The 19,092-nt window shown below is 36.1% G+C and overlaps 1 protein-coding gene and 1 pseudogene across 2 annotated transcripts; one reads left to right on the forward strand and one right to left on the reverse strand.

Annotated features, from left to right (window-relative positions):
• Positions 1-1,000: 1,000 nt before the first annotated feature.
• Positions 1,001-3,931, reverse strand: LOC143597132 (NASP-related protein sim3). The gene is made up of 6 exons (XM_077075721.1): positions 3,723-3,931; positions 2,512-2,744; positions 1,948-2,130; positions 1,781-1,871; positions 1,429-1,702; positions 1,001-1,340 (listed from the first exon to the last, which is right to left on the reverse strand). The coding sequence occupies exons 1-6, from the start codon at positions 3,929-3,931 to the stop codon at positions 1,017-1,019; spliced, it is 1,314 nt and encodes a 437-aa protein (XP_076931836.1). The 3' UTR covers positions 1,001-1,016.
• A 7,935-nt stretch (positions 3,932-11,866) lies between these two features.
• Positions 11,867-18,839, forward strand: LOC143597136 (protein LATE ELONGATED HYPOCOTYL-like; annotated as a pseudogene). The gene is made up of 6 exons (XR_013146839.1): positions 11,867-12,083; positions 12,178-12,289; positions 12,466-12,527; positions 16,654-16,866; positions 16,939-18,210; positions 18,294-18,839. The product of XR_013146839.1 is annotated as a protein LATE ELONGATED HYPOCOTYL-like (transcript).
• Positions 18,840-19,092: the final 253 nt, after the last annotated feature.

The following is a 19,092-nucleotide window of genomic DNA, read 5'->3' on the forward strand; positions in this document are numbered from 1 at the left end:
AAATTGAAGTTTTCAAAGATAAAAAAGCTGATCATATCTTGTTTGACCAAAAAAAGAGGAAAGCTGACAATCTTATTTCTCTTTCTCTCTCCATTAAACTTTTTAAAGTTGACCCATTATGGTGCATATAGCAGGGCCCTAATAATAATACCTTGGCTGTACTTGAACAAGATAGAGGAGATCAAATGAGAATGATTGGTGCAAACAGAACATTGCTAAATATAGGAGCCAGAGTCACTTTAGCTGCCTTGACAGACTCTACTTTTTACATATTAGGGTTTAGGGCATCATTAGCCTACGATATTATATTGGGCCCTTATACCACAAGATAGGTACTCTTATCTTTGTGGGCTTCTTATATATATATCATGGCCTCATTTTTAAAAAGCTATGAAATGTTATGTTGTTTCTTTTTTTTTTTTGATAACTTATGACGAAATTTACGGGTTTGAATTTAGTCTAAACAAGTTTGGTGCAGCTTGGGTTTTGAACTCTTAAACGTGTTTAGCTAAACAACATATATACAGTATAATTCAAAGTTGGTTATGAAGCGTAAACAATATATATCTACATCCTTTGGCAAAAAATCTTCCCCGTATAGAGGGCGGACCTCAAAACTGTGCTGTGTGCCTCTTTTCTGTGCAACTCGCACGCCTTTTGCACACGCACCTCGTCAACTGAATCACCACTATTAGAAACAGCAAACCCGCAATCAAATTGTTGTACCCTAAATTCCCTATGTTTTATTTGTTAGAAAGTACTATTTCATTATTAAAAAAATCCCCATTTTTTTTATTTTTTGTTGCTTTGTGCTTTTTTTTTTTGTGAATTACCTCATGCCTGTGGTTTAAAAAACGTATTAGCACAACCAAATCCTGTCAAGCCATATGGCGTAGTCACGTAAGGTCATGAAACGAACACCGATATCACAATGGTTACCGTCAAAGGTCTTTCACAGGTAGATAAAAGTATCCATAAAAGAGTACCGAGCCTAGCTAACACAATAACACGATAGATCAAGCACTGCTACCGTTATCTGCAGACGGATCAGAAGCCAGCTTTTTAGCTGGCGGTTCAACTGAACTCATACAGACCCGCTTCACTCCCCTCCCCACCACCCCAAGATGTGTGACCGCAGAATCACCATTTGTGTGAGCTGTTGAAACAGTAGGCGACTCAAATCCAGAACTATTAGCTATTGTACCCATGCGTGAAGAAGTCAACCCACCACCATCACCGCCACCACAAGTCTGACTGCCTTTCCCCTTGGCCGCCATAATTCCCAGAATATCAGATAGTAGAGTAGATGGATTTGACACGCTTTGCTGAAGATCTTCAAGCTGTAATTTTCACAGCAATCATAAATAAATAATAAATTTTACACCATATTAACAAAAGACTTAGCATGTGGCCAAGTTTAAATCTTGCCTTCTTTTCAAGTTCACTCGCAAGTCCTGTGAGAATCTCAATTTCTTTTTCTTTATCAGCAACAGAATCAGTAGTGTATGAAGCACTAGAAGACTGTCGGTTAAGAAGACCTGCTAACTCGGCATTGCCAGGTGGCACCGAGCCGGCAGATCTCTCAACTTCATTTGTGAGACGTTGCAAACGAGACTTGCAGACCAATATAGCCTTTTGGCAATATGGGATTGCTTCCTCACCCTTTGAGCCAAGTTCTAGACATAAGCATATCCTAAAATTTCTGTAATTATCATATTAAGAAACTACAAAGATAAAGACCGACTCAAAATTATAAACCATTGATCTCGCAAAAGGATACAGTTCAGCTATATGACGGCTGTCGGGTTCAGCTAATCGTTCCAACATTGACAATGCTTTCAGATAATCACTGAGTGACGTATCAACATCCTCTATAAAGGGATCAACACGTAAGTATGCATGATATATTAATTAACAAACTGAATGCAGTTTGCAATATATGCATACCTCTTTCCAAAGCTACCTCTGCTAAAGCTGAAAGAATGTCAACTTTCTCCATTGTATCACCTGGTTGTTTTTCAGCAATTGCTCTTCCAACATCAAGCATTTTCCAGGCTAAATCCAGGTCAGATTCATCCTCCTCGGCATCACTTGCTTCATCATCATCTTCCTGATCTGCATCACCGCCATCTATTATTCCCAGAAAACCGAGCAGTGATATCAACTACTGATCAACATTGTGCATTACTTGAAAGCAAGAACAAAGTATGATCATTGTGTTTATCCATCAAGTCAAAATCCAGTTTTATCTCTGCTTACTGTTGTATTGATCTAATTTAACTTAGTCACATGTGTGTACATGCTTACTGTTCATAAAAGACACTGCACACACACACACACACGCACACGCACACATTTAAACTTTGCTGCATTATAATTTGTAATTTCTTTCTTCTAAATGTATGCTAGTTCTGCATGTACTGATATTTGGAAATATGCATTATTTGTTCAGGTTACCTATTGTATGAAAAAAAAAACTTCACAGTTAAGTTCATAAACGACGTTACTAACCATCTTCTGAAGCTCCTTGAAAACTTGAAGCCCCTTCTTTAGCTTTACTTGAAACAGAAGCTTCACCACTTTCTGCACCCTTAGCAGAATCATGTTCGGAAGTGACCTCCTTCTTCGACACCAAACCTGAAACTAATGGATCGGACTCTTCTTGAGACTTGTACAGAAGTGCACAACCATATTTATAATACGCTCTCACACATTCAGGTGCAAGCTCGCCATAATGTGCAGCCCTGATCAACGGTAACTCATATTAGAAATGCTCAACATTTCAAATTATAATTTACTTTCAACAAATAACATTTTCATCCTTGCGAAGTGCATTTAACACTACATAGTAAAATCAATACCTCAAACATCGTTTAAAATTACAAAACCCTAACATGATTTCTAGGTTTCACATGCTCATACTATGCGCTAATATTGGCGATATATCGGTGGGATATCGGTTATCAGTCCCCAAGCAAAATATCGGTACCAATAATATAGGCGATATTGACCGATATTTTGGATGCCTTGGTTGATGCGAACTCAGGAAAATTCCGTGGCTTACAATTAAATCATGTTTCAAATATTGACGCATTCGAGTTTTGACTATTAATATTACTATTAATATTATATGTTTACATTTTTATACAAGTATATATATAACGTCTGTATGATATTAAATTTACCGATATCCCATTTTTGACCGAATTAACTGCATAGTGTTCGTACAGTGAATTTTGCATTTTATAAACCAATACCTCAAACATCGTTTAGAGTTACAAAACCCTAACATAAATTCTTTCTAGGTTTTACATGCTCCCGCTGTAAATTTAACCTGTTATACTAATAAAGTAAACATTGTTTAGAGTTTCAAAACCGTAACATGATTTCTAATTTTACATGCTGGCGCAGTAAATTTAACACATTAAACTGAAAATCAATGCAATAAACATTATTTAAAGTTACAAAACCCTAATATGTTGCAGTCTACAGAACTTAAAAGACTTCTGTAATTAATCTTTATATAAATATGTATATTTATAATAATAAATAAAATATATAAACTGAATTCGAATTTAATAATAGAATTTGAAATTACTAAAATCATAAATTCATATTCAATTCGAAATTCAATTACTAAAACCTTAACATAATTTCTAGGTTTATCATATTCCCGCCGTGAATATTAACTGAAACATTGTTTAGGGTTAGGAAACCCTAACCTGATTTCGAGGGCACGGCTGAAGCAATCAGTGGCTTCAACGTAATCTTCTTCTTTATTAGCCTTGGATCCTCTCTCCATGAGCTCTTCAGCGTACTCAAGTGACTTTTGCGTTTCGCCGTCGGAGGTCAGACCACCGGTGGAAGTGGAATCGATTATGGCGTCGACTGACGGTGGTGCTGCATCCACGGTCGGAGCTCCGGTGGCCATTGTTACGGAAATGAATTGGGAGAGGCGGAAAACTCATTATATATGTGTTAACTAGTGTTATGACCAGCAGGGCGGGTCGGTAAAACCTAGACGATTGATCCAAACACGGTCGGTCCCGGACGTTAAGCCCGATGCAGATGCGGTCGGTTTCGGTAAGTGTGTTATGATACCATAACTACAAAAATTAAATAAAAACATATAATTTGAGGTGGATTAAATGAGTGGTGTCAGTCGAAAACACTCGGGCGTACGAGCATTGCTGATTCCGGAAGTTGAGATGGGGAGTCTACGCAAATTCGGCTGATTTCCATCACATTGGTTACGGTACCTGAATTAAAACAAAATGCAGGGAGTCTACGCAAATTTGTTCGGTTTCCGTTATATTTGTCACGATACCGGAACTAAAATAGGGGGGAAAGTTCAACGACCAATACGGTGCCGCTAAGTGGCCCAATCGGCACTTAGCGGCACCAAAGTTTGTAATTATATTATATAATAATTGATGCCAAAAAAAAGTTATTAGACGGAGTGTTATGGTGAGGCCATTGGCGCCGTGAGTCAATTTGATTGAGTTGGCTTTGGCAAGACCCGAGAGAGGTGGAAAAGGGGTCATGCCATGGGTGTGATGATTAAAGGTTGGGTGACGTCGTGGAGAGTGGCCTCCGACCCCACCACAACACTTGGCCTTAATTAGAATTTAAAGTTTTGTACTCTTGGTATAAATATCGAACATATCAAGTCCAGATTATTTTATGACTGCTTTATATATCATTTAAGCTCCATTTTGTGTCCACATAATAGGCCCAGCAAAATGAACAGATTCGTAAGTTAGGTTTGGATCAAAATGAGCTGTTTAAAAACATTGGTCTTTGATATCAAGTTATGACCAAATTAGTTTGGGTTAAATAGCGTTGAAAGATTTGTGTTTGTGTGCTTGATGATTGAACCCGACATAAAGTCGGATCAAATGGGTTATGACCAAATTAGTTTGGGTTAAACAACTGGCAAACAAAATATTAAATAACTAGAAACAATAGTAATAGCAAGACTAATACCATAAAAAGTTCAATAAGTTGTCGTGAATTGTGGTTCGAGTCATAAGTAATCTTGCCACAATAATTTGGTGTACAGGACTGTCAGGACATATAAAATAGAAATGTAAAGGGAAGTAAGGATGTTGGGCCTAAACCAACTTACCAATTAGTCAGACCATAGTGGGCCAAAGCCCAAACTTCAGATCCAGAAAGTCTGTGGATGTTAACATACATTTACAATTCATTCCATTAAAAGCCAATTCTTAAAAAAAAACAAAAAAAAAACAAGATTTTTGATGGAACGTTTTCAAATTTCAGTCTCATCGAATTTCATCATTCCTTTACACTCATACTCATATGTATGTGAAAAAATATTTCATTTCAGTCTCTAATTTTTAAGTGAACACTTTGTGACAAAAGAAAAAAAAGGTTAAAAAGGTCATATTTGATATACAAATATTGCATCCCAAGTTAGTTTTGTTGGTAATTCCGGACTTCAAGTCATAGGTTGGTGAATTTGAAAGATCAATATTGACAAGTAGGTAATAGTTAGTTATGTTTTCTAATTGTTTTGTAATTGTAATAAGTAGCGTCTTGACTAGCAACTTACGTTAGTCTATATAAACCAAGTTATGGTTAGACACTATGGAACATGCGATGCAACCAAGTTAGGGTTCGTCAAGAGATATACGAGTTATGTGTAATATGGGGTTTTGAGTTATATTTCCTCTATAATATATTGAGAGATATTCAATATTAATTTTGTGTGTGTTTACGATCTGGTGAGTTGTATTTTATTTTATTCGTAAGAGAAAATTAAAGTTGTTCAGGGCTAGTTTGTGTTCCAACGGACTGCAGCAAGAGGGTTAGACAGGTTGGTTGAATTCATTATACAAGTTGAACGAGTTAGGTTCTAACCAAGGGTTTGATTTGTTGGATCGCAATGATTCGGGAACAAAAAAAGACCAAGAAGACTAATGTTTGTTCGATTAGGTGACCAGCATCGCAATCAAAGGAGTGGACATGTGAGTTCATACGAGCGAGAGAATGGATGGGGACAGGGCCATGGAGGTAGTCAAGTTGGGAGAACTGAAAGAACACAATCCTAGATCAAGAGAAATACCCAAAAGTAAAGCCTGAGATGATGAGGACCAAGATGGTTGTCAAGGCAAGATAATCAAGATCATGGGTCGAATCAAAGAAGACAAGTTAGGAGACAAAGATTTGCCTATTTCGAGTAGGAAATTATTATTGGTAATTTGGGACTCCAAGTCACAAATCGGTGAACTTGAGGAATCAATATTGACAAGTAGAATGTGACAATTGAGACAAAACCAGGTACACCCTAATATACAGTTCCCGAATTAACGATTAAACGCGTATTACGTAACGATCAAACAAATAACCGAACGGCTCTGATATGACCCAGATATCCCGGGGGGCCATCTATAAGTAATATACGATTAATATAAGCTAACATATTAGTATTATAGCCTTAGTTCGATAGCAAACAAGTTAAACGAAAACATTCTCGTTTAACTACCCGCTATAGATTTAAACGCGAAAGATAGTTACAAACCAAGCATGGTATCATCCGTTAAGTCGAAAAAGACTTACCAAACACTTATTTGAAATGGGTTATAGTCGGGTATGCTTTCTAATAACAATATGTTTCCTAATTGTTTTGTAATTATAATAGGTAATGTTTTTGATAACAAGTTAGGTTAATCTATATAAATCGAGTTATGTTTAGACATTATGGAACACGAGATGCAATCGAGTTAGGGTTTATCAACAAATAAAGTTATCTATAATATGATTTGTTTAACTATATATCCTCTATAATATAATATTGAGAGTTATTCAATATTAATTTTTTGTGTGTTTACGATTTGATGAGTTGTATCAATTCGTTATTGAAATTTCATAATATCAAATAAACCCTTCTTCAGTTCTAATTGTGCCATAATATGCTATAAAATGAATACTTTAGTAACAATTAGAAATCTTGGTAATCATGCACTTATAACAAAGAAAGTAGTAAACAAATGAGAGTTTACATTGCACGAGTCGATGTTTTGAGAATAAAAGGTAAGTTTTTGTTTATTTCATATAATAAAATTGCTATACATTCATAATTTATTCTTGTCTTTCTAGCATATCCCCTACAAAAAAGGAAAGGAATATAACAAGTAAAAATAATGGAGATGTGGTAAGGTGTCATATAGTATCCTAAGGCGTCGTACATGTGGTAAGGTGTCATATAGTATCCTAAGGCGTCGTACATGTGGTAAGGTGTCATACGCAGTGGCGGAGCCACCCTATGGTCACCGGGTTCAATCGAACCCAGTCTTTTTTCGGTTTTATATATAACCTATAGTATCGAGCCATTGAGCGAACACATTCTTTTTCGACGAGCGAACCCAGTGTCATTCTAAAAAAAGTATTCGAACCCATTAATTATGAAAATTTTAGTTAAAATTTTTTAGTAATGAATATTTTTTTTATAAAATATAAAAAACTTTAAAAATTGCTAACAAACATTATAAATAGGCCAATAATAACCCATATATAGATTATAAAAAAAGTTCCAAACTATTCATAGAATTTTCCGGTAAACACAACCCAGTTAGCATTTTTAAACATAATACGCAAGTGAAAATTAAATAAAAAACAAAAAACCCATCGCCTTAGCGACCGATAAATTATGTTTCTATCAAGCAAACAACCATTGCCTCGTCGCCTTTGTCAGTTCGCCTCAAGGCTTCAATCATCGCCTTACCTGCCGCACTTTAACCAAATGACAACAGCGATCGACTCTTTCTTTGATGAGCCTTCAGTCGATCCAGACCTCACAACGAATCTTTCATTGATTTTGCGTAATTAATGTAACATTCGTTACTTTTCAAACCCGAAAACCCGACCCATTTAGAATTTTCGGTTTCGTTTATATGCATATTATTTTATATCTCAAGTTCGTTTCATGTACTTTACGTGTTATTCGTTTGTTCGTTTCTTGTTCATTTTGTTCAAATAACAAAACTGCGGAATTTAAAGTTTCTATTTAAACGATTCGCAAACTAATCGGGTTAATGCGGAAATATCCAAATTATATAAATTATTTCAACTTTTGTCATTTACTAATGTTCAAGGACTAGTTTGTAAACTACACTTTAATCCCTATTTTAAACTAACATGAAACAAGGAGGGCCTAATTTGTAAATTAGTCAAAATATATTATAACCCAGCCGTCCCTAACCTGTTCCCTCGTTTTTCCGGTGATTAAATTCCGGCGTGACAGCAGCAACTCCGGCGAGCCCCAAACCTTCCATAAATCTCGTTGTTTGACCAATTTGTTATTATAACGGCTTTAGACTTCAATATAATACGTTAATCGTTAAACGTAATACCTTATAACAGCCATTAACTCAACGAATTAGACCCGTAATTACCGTAACTCGCCGGAAAAACGGCCAAAGATAATCAATACCATTAACGAGCCTGCACTCCAATTATCAGTATAAATACAATCCTCACGTTCATCTAAACTTGCTCATAACAATATTATACACTAATAAACTCTTAATATACACGAATTGATTCTTCCAAGTTCGTTTCGGCCAAGACTTGGTTCTCCGTCAGTTCTTAACGTCTAGAGGTAATTGTTGTATGTATTGTGATTGATTTTAGCCGATTATCAAAACCCCTAACTTGAATTGAACGAACACATAATGGATTAAGAGAACTGAATCTAGGGTTTTTATAGTGAAGATGATGAACATAACTTCTTTAGTTTTATTTTTTCTTTTCTGTTACATATTCAATTTGTTAGAATGGTCCAGTGGTTAAGTTAATATCTTGTTAAACCATAGACCCGGGAACGAACCCTGGTCAATGCATGTTTTTGATATTATTGTTTTTATCACTTTACTTATTATTTAAAAATCAAATTAATTATTTAAAAATCACAATAAATCAATTAAAATCATTTTTAAATCAAATAAAATTTTTATAAAATATAAATTATTATTTTCAACTAAAACCCAACATTCATGTTCGTTAAATCATTAGAACTAATTTATTTATTTTTTTCGTTACTTTATCAAATATAAAATTTGTTAAATCGTTAAAAGTGAGTTTATAATTTCCGTTGCATTAAATTTAATTCTTTAACTTTAAAAATTCATTAAACTTTTGATTCATTAGATTTCTTTCATTAAACCGTAATCCGTTAGCTTTTAATTTGTAAACTCTAAATGCGTTAAACTTTAATTCGGTAAAATTACTTCGTTAACTTTATAACACGCTAAATTGTTGATTTTCAAAGATAAAATTTCTGATAAAAATTCGTGCCTCGATTTTTTCATTTTAATATTAGATTTTTTTAATTTATAATATTAAAATACAATAGCTCGTTATAAATTCTGGTAGAGATTAAATATAATATTATAATACAATGCCTTAAAATAATATAAAATCCCGTTAACCAAATATTTATAATTCTTTCCATTCCGATAGTTAGATTTGTTTTTGTTTTAATTATAGTTCGAGAAGTTCAATCGTTTCGGATTCTTTAACGCACTTTCGGTTTCGGTTGCTTTGGTTTCGTTATTGTGCTCTCGGCTTTTCTTGCAAGTTTATATTCGATTTCGAGGTGAGTTCTTCATAACCCCATTTTTAATGCTTTAAAATGTTTTGGGGTGTAGCACGTCACAAGTTTTTCTTTTGTTAGTTATGCGCTTGTTTACAAACCGATTCACTTATATCGTACATGTTAATATTATTTGTGCATATTGTTTATGATTATACGTGAACTTGCTTGCAACGTGTTTATTGTTTTATTGGTGGAAGTTACTCAAACGCATACACATAGTGGGAGGGTCCGACGGGAAGTACACGCGCCGTCTAACGTTACGACTTCGGTTGTCTACGTAAGGTGGTTCTCATTTCCCCGACTTCAACGACTTCAGCTAAGTGAACGGGAGGACGACACTATATGATTTCATTTACTTTACGCTTGAATACTTATTGCATGACGATTGTTGAATCGCGAGTTTTATATGTATATGTATACGCAAAAACTTATGAAAACTCACCAACTTAATTGTTGACAAAATATATTAATGGTGTGCTAAGGACGAAGATTATTAGTATACCTTAGGATATTCGAAATAAAGAACTTATTTACTTTTTGATGAAGTGTTACAGGTTGAATCAATGGTGTGCTAAGGATGAAGTGTTTTCTTTTATTTATGAACAATGTGTGTACCTTTGATGATATGAAATGCATTAAATATAATTATTGTCGCTTTAATAGCGTTACGAGCTTATGAATGATCTGTACGTTACACCCGGGCGTATTCCGCTTAAAGCCGGGGTGTTACAATTAGATTGAAACATCTTTTAAAAAACATCTTATGCAAGACCTGTTTTTTAAAAGATGTTTCAATCTTTCTTTATTTTTATAACCGGTTATAGTCAAAGAAAAGTGAAAATAACTTAAAAATGAAAAATTAATAATAAAAACACTTTAAAAATGAAAAATTAATAATAAAAACACTTGAAAATTATATGAAAAAAATAAAGATACATGGATAAGTTTGAAGTCACAAGGTTTCTATTGGTCCACTTGGTGACACTTGGTTGACGAATTTAGTTTTTATTTTCTTTCTTTTTATAATACGATATGTGTATTTTCTTTTGCTTTTTTTTTCATGTATTGTAACGACGTAATTGATACAGATCCAACTCGTGTCGACACACTGCCGTACCACTAGGGTTTTACCAATGAAGCTAGGGTTTTACCAAGCCCGAATTTCAATGTTCGTGTTTTACACTTTTACCAATGACCAAGTTTCAAAGCTTAGGTTTTACCAACACCTAGGCTTTATTGACAACGTCCGGGTTTTACCAACGCCTGAGTTTTACTAACCGAATAAATATCTTTAAATACCTCAATATTTTTATATATAAGTTTGTCAAATTAATTTTTTTAGATTTAATTCTAGTATCATAACTAACAGTCTAACATAACTGATACCAACTGAGTTCACTTCAACTAACAACCGAAAAAAATTCGCAAGACAACACATGAAAAAGGATTTTATTTTTAAAAAAACTTAAAATCCGAAATAACAACAACAATAACAATAACAATAACAATAATAATAATAATAAAACAACACTTGGAAATTATTAAAAGAAGAAAAAAGAGAGAGAGAAAATGAATAACACCACCAGGCATCTCCTGGTTGAAGATGTAGTGGGTGAACTTGTGGTGGAGATTTGCTGAAACGGTGGGTATTCATTCACCAGCCCTCTACTCCAACACAAATATAAAAGTGCAAGGCTGTGGGCCACACTACAATAGTAGCCGAACACGTGTCAACCCCTCGCACCCCCTTGCTTCCATTCCAGCCTCAAATTAAACCCCTTTTATTTATTTCCAAATAAAGAAAAACTCCAGCCAAAAATGTTTGTGGCTCACATTCATCCTCACTCTCAGACTCTCCTTGCCTCACTTGCCCTTTATTTCACCTTCATTTCGATCCATTACTACAAACCAGTTCCAGTTATTATTATTATTATTATTATTATTATTATTATTTAGTTACTCACTTGTTGTCATGAGATGAGTATGTAACTCTTAACTTTTGGTTTTAATATTTCTCTTTGCATATCTTCTGATTAAACTTAAACAACCTGTTTATGTTATTGTTTCGAAAGGTTTCGGCATCAACAAGCTTATTTTGGTGAGATTCTACTATCACTAGAAGAGTGAGTATGTCATATGTGTGTGTTGAATTTATTATCATGAATCTAGAAATTATAATACCGAGGACTCTGCAATTATATATATATATATATATGCTAATGCATTTATTAATATGTTTAATTACATGGGCTTTTGGTGGTGTTGATCATATTGTTGTTACATTTTTCGATCGGCTTTTGAACTAGTGTTACCTTATTAAGTTGTGTTGAATTCTTCAACGGCTAAGCGATTTGGATTTGGATGCAACGAGGGGGGTTTTGCATCCCTACTTGTTCCACAGGATTTGAAGCGGCCGCTCTAGATGGAATCCTCCTCTGCCTATGCCGAAAATCTCAACATCAAGGTTGTCTGGATACTTGTTTATTTTTTTCATGAAACCAAAATTATCCGTTTTACGCTTGTTATATGTAAATTGAATGTAAATATATTATTTTCAGACTAGAAAACCGTATACAATAACGAAACAACGGGAGAAATGGACAGAGGAGGAGCATAACAGTTTTTTAGAAGCCCTGAAACTATACGGGCGCGCTTGGCAGAAGATAGAAGGTACCGAGGGTTTTCGACACTTTTTCTTTTTCATGGAATCTTGGAATCATTGCCTTTTATTTTATTTTTTTTATGAAAATATGTTGCTTTGTGTTCGCGTATCTGCGTATTACATTTGTTTATCACCCTAGGAGAATGATTAAATGGAGACACCCTTTTTTTTGTTGCTAATGCAGAACACATAGGAACTAAGACTGCAGTGCAAATCAGAAGTCATGCACAAAAGTTCTTTACAAAGGTCATTTTAGTTTCTTTCACATATGTGTTTTATCATAACTTTACATCATAAGTGAACCTATTGGTGTTTTTTTTTGTGCTGCACAAAATCTTTCTAGCATTTAGAACCATATTTTTTTATTTGCATAAAAAATATAATAACTATTACTAGGGGTGAGCAAACGGGTCCTACCTGCAATACCCGACCCGGACCCGGTTAGTGATCTCAGGACCAGGGAACCGACCCTATTGTAAATAACCGGATCTGATAGGTTCGGGTTTGGCGTGTCTTACCCAGTTTATGCTCGCCCTTGTGGTAGCAAATGGGTCTTACCGTCATACCTGACCCAGACCCGATTAATTGTATTCTCCGAACCCGGGAGCCGACCCTATTGTAATATAACCGGGTCTGATTGGTTCGGGTCTTACCTAATTTATGCTCACCCCTAGCTACCAATATTGAGAGTTATTTATTACATTGAGTTATGGAATTTCATGAAGTGCCAACTTTGGTGAAACTTGACACATCTTAGGTGTAGAGCATCGTTGGGTGCTTACTCTAAGCAAACTTAGCTTGGGCACTAGTTAACAAAACTTTAGGCGTTGGTTATGTGTGGACGTTTTCCCTTAGCTTTTGGAAGGTTCAGCATTGGACTTATGTAATTTGACTCTTCCAAAGCTGACCTCATAGGTGTTGTCCCTCGATGGTTATCTACAGTAATCATCGACACTTTTGACTCTCTTTAGGCCTAATTTTCTAGGTACCTTATGCAAACTTGGGGAACAATACTAATCCTAATTGATTACTATATAGACTCAACTCTATGTAATTATTAATGTGCAATGAATATTGAAATCAATAAATCTCTTTATAGTTGTCAAAGGTGCATAGGGTAAGCCTTGGTCTTGATCAAGGTGCTTAAAAGCAAGAGCATGAGATAAGCAAGGCGTATAGCGTAAACATACATGTTCTTTTTAGGCTTGTTTAGACCGGTTCAAAGCCATTTTTGGATGTTTTTGACCAATTTACTTGAAATTTGAAGAATTTTGCTGGAATCTTAATATTTGGTTGAAATCTCGACGGTATCTGACCAGAATCTTTTTCCTGGAGATTGTCGGAGCGCCTTGATGTCAACAGCGTGATCGTTGGAGTGCCTGGATAGCAGCAAGGTGTTGTCTCTGCGTCTCACCTAGCCTAAGGACCTACGTGCACGCCCAAAGGCTTTTGACAACCTCATAGACATAGCTTGATCACAATTATCAAGTGAACTATGCTATATTCTCTCTTTTTTTTTAAAGATTTTCTTGCACCTTTGATTTGTCTTGCAATATTTTGTGAGTGTTTGCTTGGGTCACACGTTTTTCAAAAAATTGATGATCTCTTCATCGCATGACTGCCGAACTTGCCTAGTTGACGAGATTTCTCTCAGAGTTCAATGTTCCTAACATTACTCCTGTCAAGGATAAACAAGTTTGATGGCCGTGATCTTGGATTCTAGAAGACGCATGTCGAAGATTTCTAGTACTTGAAGGAACTACATGAAGCATTGACTGAACTAAAACTTCAAAAGACGAAGCATTGGAATTGGGATCTTTTGGTTTTGTTGGCACTTGGTGTGGTTAGATTGTCTTTGATGAAGACTGTTTCTTACAACATCATAAATGAAAAGACTGCTTATGTTTCAGCCAATGAAAAGACGAAGCATTGGAAGTGGCTTTGTCTTTAGGACCCCATCTTTACTTAGACCATGTGTAGTGGTGGGCCTGGTGGCACCCCCACCTTCTTCTCATTGGCTGAAACATGGTTGGAAAAAAGTCAACCCCCTGCCAGCGCTTTCACCAAAACGCCCCGAGCAAAAAAAAACCTCTATAGCGCCCCCATAACGCCCCAGGGGGTTGTGTTCCGGGCGCTATGGGACACTTTCTCCCCACCACGCCACCCACTACGAACGGTCTTACACCTTTCTTTGCCTTAGTTTTAGTTTTGACTTTAGGTATAGATTTTCCTACATCTTATTCTACTTTCTCCTTTTCTCTTTTTATCAGTATGTTAGTAATTTTGCTTTGCTTCACTTTGCTACACTATATGCTATCTGTTATTTGTACTGTTATACCAAGTACCTTTGTTTCTTTGTTAGTGTTTTATTATTAGAGTTTCTTGCACAAAACTCTAGCCATCATTCTAGAGCTCAAATCCTGTTCCAGATATCTTTATTCCTGATTCCCTGTCCCTCTTCTTGTCTCTGTTCCGTATTCCCCTACATGTTCCAGATACGTTTCATTTCGAGAATCGTTTTTCCTGTTCCAAAACCATGCCTATTATTCTTGTTTATGTTCTAAGAGTGCTCTGCTCTTGTCTTTAGGCACTATTCAGCTGCATTGTTAACCCAGTGTAGGGGTGTAAGCTCAGCTCGTTTTGACTTACGAGAGCTCGAGCTTGGCTTGTTTCAAGCTCTTCTTATAAAGCTTGAGTTTGGCTCGTGCATTGTTTTTTTAAGCTCGAGCTCAGCTTGTTTATCATTTATTTACTATTTTATATACATTTCTAATTATTTTTGTATATTTTGAGAAAAACCTTAAAATGCTTAAGCTCGGCTCGAGCATGTGTGTGCTACCTTAAATGAGCCAAAGCTTGGATCGAGCTTTGTTCTGCAGTTAAATTAATACATAGAAGTCCAAAAGAGTTAAAACTTAAATATGCACTAGGCTCGACAAGCCTAAACGATCTTCCCATACCAGGCTCGAGCTCGGGCTCGATAACTAGATGAGCTTTATTTCAGGCTTAGGCTCGATAAGGCTCGGCTCGTTTCAAGATTTTCATCAATCCGATCTCGAGTAGCTCGTGAGTAACCCAGCTTGTTTGCACACCTAACCAAGTAGAGGTGCACAAACCAGTTAAAAACACTAAATTGGTCCAGGTAGGAACCGAGCCGATTGCTAGCCAACGCAGTCAAAAGACTCAAAACCGTTTCTTGGAGAAACTGGTTTGGTTTGGAACCAGTTTTAACGATGGACCTTGAGTGGGAGAGTTTTTCTTCGTGGTACAATGTTATTCTACATGATTTCTCATAGTCGAGTTTGAAAAGGGTGCCCCATTTCTTGCACCGAGTACGCCTTGAACTGTCGGTCATCTCGCATAAATCAAAATGTTGAAAAAGATTGGGGTTTTGTTTGGTGGGTACAAGTTTTCAAACTTTGAGATCGGTTGATGAAGCACAAAGATTAACAGATGCTTGGGATTCCTTGGTTGCATTTTTTGAGAGTATTGACTTATGAAAACGTATCTAACCAATTCGGTTTTGCATTTTTGAGAACGTTTTTTGCATTTTTATGTGTTGTGACTAACCAAAACAACTAACACCCATTTATACTAACATATGGGGGTAAAATGGCCAGTAAAAAGTCCAAAAACCGATCTCAAACGACTATATAACAGTCAAAAATCGATTCCTAACGTATAGTATAGCCAGTAACGCTCAAACTGACTTCAAAACGGTTCCTGTCACATCTGTTTGTGAACCGCCGTTTCATGTCCAAAAACCCCATTCTGGTCCTGAACCTACGGTTTCAATCGGTTCCAAACCCGTTACGGTTAACCGGTTTTTTCCCCACATCTATAACCAAGTGCTATCCACTACTATTTCACTTTAAAGGACCTAAGCTAAGAAAGAGGCTTAAGTTATGCTCCCGGGGGGGGGGGGGGGTTGTTCTGAATGCTACCTTTTGTAACACACATAATTATAATTCTTATTGATGAACTTTAAGAATTAGAAGGTTGTTCTGCCAATGAAACAGATAATTAAATAACAAGCTTAAACAGAGAACGCACTCCGGTTTAACATGGCAATCTAGAACACATTTCTAGCAGCATTGTATTAGCAAGCTTGCTGCTGTAAATTCGGAATATTTATCTTCAATTGGATATGAGTATTTTATCTTCACTTGTTAGTTTTGCATTACACATTTCAGCTTTTAGAAGTGTAAATCCTTTTCACTTAAGTGCTATAAACTTATTAAACATGCAATCAGTATATCTAAACTAACTTATAATGTAAACATTTTCATCATCATATCTGTACAATGTAAAATTAGCACTAACAAAGTTTTACTCCAAAGCCTTAACTTCAATTTTGTTTTCATTGTTATAGCTGGAAAAGGAGGCTGTTGCTAAAGGAATTCCAATAAGTCAAGCTCTTGACATGGAAATTCCTCCACCGCGCCCTAAAAGGAAACCTAATTATCCTTATCCAAGAAAAACTGACCCCAAAACTCAAACACAGGTGGCAGAAAAAGACGAGAAACAAGCAACTCTAGTTTCTTCATTACAAGTAATGGACCTGGAAAGAAATCCCCTCCCTAAGGTATACAATATTCACTCACTATTTACCTGTACTCTTGTTTATTTTTACTTCATTCGGTTTCTTTCATACCAGAAACAAAATGAGAAACTAGAAAATCCAAAAACAAGTGAGGTAGCTCAAAATGGTACTAATGAACACCCTCAAGAAGTCCCATATGCATCCGTATCCTCAGAAAATGAAAATTCCATACCAAGATCAACTCCAGATGTTTTCAGACACGATGAAACAAATGCATCTTACATCACCATTGAAGCCAGAAAGCATCAAGAAATGGACCAAGATGGAATCAAGCACACAAACATTACATCTAATATCTCATTATTCGAGCGCTCACGCCTTCCACATGAGAATAATATCATACAAGGGCAATACTCTAATAAGCCGGTAAATTTAGCCAACGATACAAATGGAGTGCAAACCTACCCAAGACATGTTCCTGTACAAGTTGTAGATGGAAGCCAAGAAAACACCGCAAAAAGTAGTGTTCCTCAAGATATGCCATTTCATGAACCAAAAGTTTATGAACCCCAGAACCCTAACGTATCAGTTAACATAGCAACAGCATCTGCAACTAGTGTTCATCATAACAATGCTACCTTTCATCCACTTTTCAATCCATTTAGTGATAATAATCAAGAAAGCTACAGATCGTTTCTCCATTTTTCATCTACGGTCTCCAGCCTCATTGTTTCATCTCTGCTGCAAAACCCCGCAGCACATGCAGCAGCAAGTTTTGCAGCTAAATTTTGGCATCCAATCAATACAGAAGTTTCATCCGCAGATTCCTTTTCAAAAGAACAATCAAACCCTGAAACTACTCCTACTCCAAGCATGGCAGCTATTGCTGCCGCCACAGTGGCAGCTGCAACAGCATGGTGGTCGGCTCACGGTCTGCTTCCTGTTTGTACTCCTTTTCACCAAGGGGGGTATTCTTGTACATTTGACACACCGGTAGAAGGGAATCTAGTCAATAAGGCTCCTTCACAAGGTGTTTTGCAGGAAGAGAAAATGGATGAAGAAAAGACTGAATCTGCTGCTGACCTGTCTTCATCTGAAGACTCTGAGAAAAAGTTGAACACTGAAGTAACTACAGTTGATGCTAATGAAACCGCACCCATCGGGGAGCCTCACGATTCAAGCAAGTTGGCTAATGTTAAGAAACAAGTTGACCGGTCATCTTCTGGCTCCAACACCATTTCCAGCAGTGAAATTGAGACCGATGCGTTAGAGAAACATGTGAAAGAAATGAAAGAAAATAAAGGGTCGGATGTTAAGGAGTCTAACTCACGTAGAAGTAGAAACACCATCACTCCAAATGATTCATGGAAGGAGGTTTCTGAAGAGGTGACTAGTTCTTAACCTATGCTATATTTTCTTGAAGTTAGAAACAATTATATAACTTGTATTTGTTTATTTGTCACTCGCAGGGACGTATTGCTTTTCAAGCCCTTTTTTCCAGAGAAGTGCTGCTACAAAGCTTTACCGATTCTCACACAATAGCTGGAAAAAACAGTGAGTTGGACCTAAACAGAATGAGTCACGAACCATGGGAGAATATATCAGTGGTTTGAGGAGAGGAAGGTGTGCTGCGAATGGGATTAGAAAGTGTGAAGTTGAATGTTAATCATACAGGGTTTAAATCATACAAGAGGTGTTCGGTTGAGGCTAAAGAAAACAGCAAAATTATGAGTGCAGCATCTACAGGTGGCAGTCAGAATGACGAGAAAGGTCCAAAGAGAATGTGTTTTGAAACAGAAGCATCAACATAATCGATAGCGTGTTGTTGTATATTATTACGTTAGCATGGCTCTAAAACTGGACGACACTTGTCGTGTAGTTTGTGGTTGCTATATGTTTTACAGTTTCTTCTTAATATTCACCATAGATTATTATGCTTATTGTAACGGATTTAATTTTATTATTCCTCCAAACTACTCTGGAGAATGAAACTTGAACTTTTGGGAAATGTATATTTTGAGCATCAACTTTCAATAAAGTACATGACTTGTTTTGCAATATAAACATTTTTCTTGTGATCTTTAGTCCAATATATGTATTGATGTAGGTCTGTGGCTTCATGCACAACAGAAAACACTACTATATTTCTGATCTTGATAGCTTCATGAAAGTTGCATGAATCAAGTTCATGTAATGACGATACGGCTGAGGTTATAGCTTACACTAGTGTAAGTTACATTTGAGATACTCGCATTCTTCAATTTAAAT

The sequence above is a fragment of the Bidens hawaiensis genome, unplaced genomic scaffold (assembly GCF_021521415.1).
Source record: "Bidens hawaiensis isolate Kalapana, Puna unplaced genomic scaffold, B.hawaiensis_p1.1 tig00047620_1, whole genome shotgun sequence".
Taxonomy (NCBI): Eukaryota; Viridiplantae; Streptophyta; class Magnoliopsida; order Asterales; family Asteraceae; genus Bidens; species Bidens hawaiensis.